Source organism: Carcharodon carcharias, chromosome 14, assembly GCF_017639515.1.
Source record: "Carcharodon carcharias isolate sCarCar2 chromosome 14, sCarCar2.pri, whole genome shotgun sequence".
Classification (NCBI taxonomy): domain Eukaryota; kingdom Metazoa; phylum Chordata; class Chondrichthyes; order Lamniformes; family Lamnidae; genus Carcharodon; species Carcharodon carcharias.
Window position 1 is genome coordinate 130,443,333 of NC_054480.1, and position 5,931 is coordinate 130,449,263.

Here is a 5,931-nt window from a genome sequence, read left to right on the forward strand (position 1 = left end):
TGTCCAACCCAGTTTGATGATGCTCCTGCGAAGGGTATGTTTTACTGTGCTGAAGGTGCGACATGAATGCAAGCTGTACTTGCTGAATCTCAAAACAGACCTCGGAACCAACCACGTCCATTTGATTAGCTGTTACACGGATGCGTTGCAGATTCATGTGTTTTAATAGTTTTTGCAAACATATCAGTGAAAATTTAGGAGCACAAATGTAATAAAAGTCCATCATTGAATATATTGCACCAGGGCAAGAGGAAAAGTTAGCAGTTTTGTAATCCTGTAAATAAATGTATGTTTAAATTACTGGTTAAGCTTTAGGCCTAAAATCCTTCTCTTGCTGCGAGGGACCCATGTGCAGTGGATTCGGGGGGCAGATCACGCTGCGTTCGCCGCCTACATTCCACTCCTCCACCCACAGCCCGTCACGGCTGCAGCACTGATGAGCGAGTTCGTCGATCCAGTCAGGAGGAGAGGCAGGACGACTTCTGTGGGCTGAAAGTTATTTCAACCTCCCCAACCTCCCCCCCCACCCCACCCCTCTCAACGACCTGTGTGCGTTTGGTGCGGTCCAGAGGTGGTATTGGCTGGGTTGGGGCGGTGGAAAACGACGATTCTTCGGTCACCTGAGCTTGGGGAAGATACGGATGAAGAGGATCATACTGATGAAGGTGAAGCACACCACCACCAACATCAGCCAGAGCAGCCAGTTAACGGATTTCTTCGTGTGCTGCTCCAGACGCTCAGACTCCACCTTCAACTTCTCAAAGTTTTGATCTGCCATTCGCAGCGACTGGGTCAGCGTCTGCGCACAAACAACACAGGCTCAGGGGTGAATTTCGCTGGTTAAAAGACACTCTCTTCTCCCCCACTCCCCCTTCAATCCCAACCGCTCTAGGCTTTACCCCTTCCTCCCCTGAAGGCACTAATCCTTGCAAGGCGGAGGTTCGGCACAACGGACGCCGGCCAGCATTTACAGCAGCTCGCCTGTGCAGCAATAAGCGTTGGCAGGCTGTTCAACTGCAAGAGGCCCCACAGTCAAACCGATCATGCCCTCACGCCGACTCCAGACAAGACCGGTCCGTGAGTTTTCACTTCCCTAATCCAGGGGTGACAAAGGTTACTCGCAGCTTCCCCCATCCCGGATCAAACCCTGTTCCTCGATCCGCGACAGGAGTGACCAAGTGGATCAAACCCTGTTCCCCAATCCGTGGCAGGAGTGACCCAAGGGAGACTTACCCAGGAGGTTGTTAGTTGTCTGGGCAGTGCATATCTAATGAGGCTCCCTCTCTCCCTTTACCACATTTATTCAGCGTGCAAGCATGAGAGGGTGGCAAGGGAGTTAAGATATTGAAAAAAGGGCAGGCAAGTGGGATACAAGCTTTAGAGAATTCATTTCTGGGCTAAATTCTTTCAGGTAATGTAGATCTATTTCATAATCCCATTTTAAAGTAACTAAAGCAATTTGGTGTCTCATACACTAGAAACTCAGATGGAGGAATCATTCATTCAGTGGTGAAGGTGTGTACAGATCACATGGAGTCCGTGTTGCTGTGGCATCATGCACTTTTACACGCATGTTGTAGTCTGGAGCTATGGATAGTGATGGTAGAGGCTCCAACCTTCTTTCCATCACACAGCTGAACCGAAATCTCTCCCACTCTTACTGCCTGCCATTGTCGTGTGTTGGAAGGATTTGCAGGTTGATACTCAATCTGTTTAACCATGTTATGGTCACACCTTCCTTAGCCATCAACTCCTGGGGAGGGACTGGAACACGGAGTTTCTGGCTCAGAGACAGGGATGCTACCCACTGTGCCACAAGACGTGCTTAGTCATTCAGTACTGGGTTACTATTTTATCATGCGTGTAGAGTACAATCTCTGGCCATTTTTAATGTTTCTACCCAACTATAACAGTTAAATTAACCTTCTTTAAACCATCAAATTTACAGTGCAGGAAACCATTCAGCCCAATATTCCAGTACTAGCTCTTCAAACTGGTAACAGCTACTCTGATCCAATTTTCCTTCTGTTTTCCTGCTTTTCATTTCAAAAACACTTTCAACAACTTCCCTTTAAAGTGATGATACTGCCTCGGCCTCAGTCACTCCTGTGGTACAACACTCCATGTTCCAATGTGTGAAACTATTTCTTCTGACCTCACTAATTCATCCATCTATTCGGAATCTTTCATTTGCACCTCCTGCCACCAATTCGCCAACAAGAGGAAAGAAACTCTCTCAAAACCACAAAACATTGATTAAATTCCTCTGTCTGCCCCCATTTAAGCGTCTCTGTTCCAATGGAAAAAAAGAGCCATTTTGACTATTTCCTAACAATAAGCAGTCATTCCTGGTGTTTTCTTCCTTTATCTTCACCCTGCCCTTTTCACTTGTGAGTGAGTGCGTGCCCAAGAGGAAGGTGAGTGTTTTACTTCCAATGAGATGGATAAATCAACAGAACCTTTATAGTTTTACTATAAAGAGAGATCAAGTAGAATGGGCCGCTAACTACTGCCTTTAAAAGAATAACAGGTGATCTCAATGAAACGTATAATATTCTTAAGAGGGCTTGACAGAGGAGATGCATTGAATAGAAGTATTGAATATTCTTAAGGCAGAGGTAGATAGAGTCTTGTTAGGCAAGGGAATCAAAAGTTATCGGGTATATATGGGAATATGCAAATCGAAACACAAGGTCAGCCATGGTCTTATCGAATGGCAGAGCAGGCTTGAGGGACCGAATGGTCTACTCCTGTTCCTATTTCTTACGTTCTTATGCTAAGCACCTCAGTACGTTCAAAGCAGAGTTTGATAGATTCCTAGATACCAACGACATCAAGTGCTATGGGGATAGTGTGGGAAGATGTTGTTGGGGTAGGTCAGCCAAGATCTAGTTAAATGGCAGAGCAGGCACAAGGGGCTGAATGGCCTCCTCCTGCTCCTATTTTCCTGACAGACTGTTTCCGGCTGGTTGGAGAGTCTAAAATTAGAAGTCATAGTCTCAGGTTAAAGGTGTTGGCCATTTAGAACAGAGCAGATGAAAAATTTCTTCCGAGGTTTGTGAACCTTTGGAATTCTCCATCCCAGGGAGCTGCAGATTCTCAGTTATTGGATTATATTCTTGGACACTAAGGGAATAAAAGGATTTGGGGATATTGGAGGAACCTGGGCAAAAATCAAGAAGAGAAAGAACAATAACTGGGTAATAACGAGATGCAGATGCCGAAGTAACAAGAAAAGGACAAAATCAGGGGGTCAGTGAAGATTACAGGAGCATTGAAGAAAGTAGCTGAGAAGAGATTGAAATGGTGTGGTCAGGGCGAGAAAAATGTGGTGAGCCGAGTGATGGAGATGGGACTTCCAGGAAGAAGGAGAAGAGGAAGGCCTAAGACCATTTGGAAAGATGCAGTTGTGAGAAGGTTGCAGCTGGGTTGGAAGAGGAATGGATGACTGACAGGATATGAAGAAGAGTGATCAACTAGCACTGTGAGGACCCAAGTAAAACGGGGAGGGAAGAGGAGGAAGAAATAGTGGAGAAAGCGTAATTGAGAAAATATCAGTCATGATCTCATTGAATCGTTGAGCAGGCTCGTCATGGCTCAGTCCCACTTATCTTCTTCTGCACTCATTGATGTGATCAACTAAGGTTTGCTTCAATTAAATCGCAGTTTAACTCTTACCCTTTCGCCATTTTATATCAGGATATTTGTAAATGAATTTGCGAGTATTGCACCCACACCTGCTAAGCATTATGTGCACTCCACACGAACCACACTCAGCCACAAACATAGGTAGCAAGTTTTATGATGAACATAAATTTTTCACGGATCCTCACCCTGCTTCTCCTTTATCCAACACACGTGAGAACGCAACCGATATCAACAGCTTGTACGAGTGATGACTGCGTCAGCAACCTGCCTGAAACTGATAGTATCAGAATGGAAATTAACTGCGCGTCCACCTTCCGACGAGTGTCACTGGCTGCAGACAAGGAGCCGGACTCCTGAGTGATTCTCCCTCATACTCTCCCCTTCCCCGCAAATCTCAGAACCAAGATGACCAAATACTATGTAGTTACATAGTATTTGCAGCACAGAAGGAGGCCATTCAGCCCAACGGATCGATGAAGGTGTTTACGCTTCACAAGAGCCTCCTCCCACTTGATTTCGTCTAACCCTAATCAACATATCCTTCTACACCTTGCTCCCTCGCGAGCTTATACATATTCCCCCTCAAATGCCTCCGCTCAGCATGGAGCGGGGTTTGAGGCGGTGATCTGGTGTGGCTATTGCCTCATCCTCAGTTGAGGCATTGGTGCAGTCGGGGCCTCACCCGACGCCACCTGATCCACGGCCCTACCTGGTTGTCCTGTTTGATAACGCTCTGTGCCGCCAGCGTGTTGTTCTTCAAGTTACGGGCCAGGCTCAGCATCTCCTCGGCAAGGCGCTCCTGCATGTTGTGGTGGCGGTGGAGAACGACATCCAGGTCGGTGGCAGATTGTTTCTCCTCCTCCAGTCCACTGCAAAGGAGGAGAAAGTGGGGGTGGGGGGGGGAAATAAAAATGGAAAGAAAAAGGAGCAAAAAAAAAATGGTGCAGAGCATTAGAAAAAAAAGGTGTAGTCAGTCTATCTAATCCAGTTTCTCTGATTATTATTACTGCTACACCAAGAAAGACAGTGCTGCATTTATACAGCGCATTTCATGACCGCAGGACGTCCAACGCACTTTACAGCCAACGAAGTAATTTTAAAGCACAGTCACTATTGTAAAGTGGGAAACATGGCAGCCAATTTGTGCACAACAAGCTCCCAGATAATGACCTGAATCTGTTTTTTTTTTTAAAGAAGGGATGACGACGATTGAGAGATAAACAATGGACAAAACGCCGGGGAGAATTTTACTGCTCTTCTTCAAACTGCAGCACTGGAAATTTGTCTTTTTTTTTTTCACATCCACCTGAGAGTGTAGAGGAGGCCTTGGCTTAATGTTTCATTCAAAGCCGGCAGCACTGACCACGCGGCACTCGCTCAGTACTGCACTGCGCAGATTTTGTGCTCAGGCCTCTGGAGTGGGATTCGAACCCACAACCTTGCGACCGAAAGGCGAGAGTGTGACCGGCCAGGCCACAACTGACACTGAAAATTCAAACACGTGCTCATGTGAAATTCCTGTGCCTACCATTTTTCACGGGGCTGCTAACAAGACATTTAATTTGAGTGTAATATGTGTCCCTACAGTAACATTGCAGACTGTTTTATTAATCTAAATTGGCCATACACCACTCCCTTGTGATTAGCTGCAAAATATTGCTTCGTAAATGCAGAAAGATTAAAGTTTATGTCTATAAGGGGCATGTTACTGGCAGACAGACAGTACCAAGCAGACATCTGCTTGTTCAACACATCTCCAATGCAAATCTGTGCACCAATGTCAGTGCTCAGTGGGGCTTCCTCAGATAAAGATGGTGCTGGAAAGGGCACAATAACACTTTCACTTACATGGTCTTTAATCTAGGAAAGCGTCCCATGGTATTTTACATGAGCATCTAGATAAAGAGGCCACATAAACAGCTAGAAGCAAAGATCAAAGGTAACCAAAAAGGTAGGATTTATAGGGCATCTTAAAAGAGACAGAGGCAGAGGGGGGGGAGACGGGCAGGCGGACTGAGAGGCTGGGGGGGGAGACGGGCAGGCGGGTGGGGAGACGGAGACGGGGGAGGCGGGCGCAGCGAGAGAGGGAGACAGACAGAGATGGTCAGCGAGAAAGAGAGAGACAGACAGAGACGGTCAGAGAGAGAGACAGACAGAGACGGTCAGTGAGAGAGAGAGAGACAGACAGAGACGGTCAGCGAGAGAGAGAGAGAGACAGACAGAGACGGTCAGCGAGAGAGAGAGAGAGAGAGACAGACAGAGACGGTCAGCGAGAGAGAGAGA

General features: G+C 46.7%; 1 protein-coding gene across 1 annotated transcript in view; it reads right to left on the reverse strand.

Annotated features, from left to right (window-relative positions):
* Positions 1-521: 521 nt before the first annotated feature.
* use1 (unconventional SNARE in the ER 1 homolog (S. cerevisiae)) overlaps positions 522-5,931 on the reverse strand; it is a 20,298-nt gene continuing 14,888 nt past the window's right edge. The window contains exons 7-8 of the mRNA XM_041203795.1: positions 4,358-4,517; positions 522-799 (exon numbers count right to left, since the gene is read on the reverse strand). Coding sequence (XP_041059729.1) covers positions 617-799; positions 4,358-4,517 — 343 coding nt within the window. The 3' untranslated portion in view covers positions 522-616. The remainder of the gene's footprint in view (positions 800-4,357; positions 4,518-5,931) is intronic.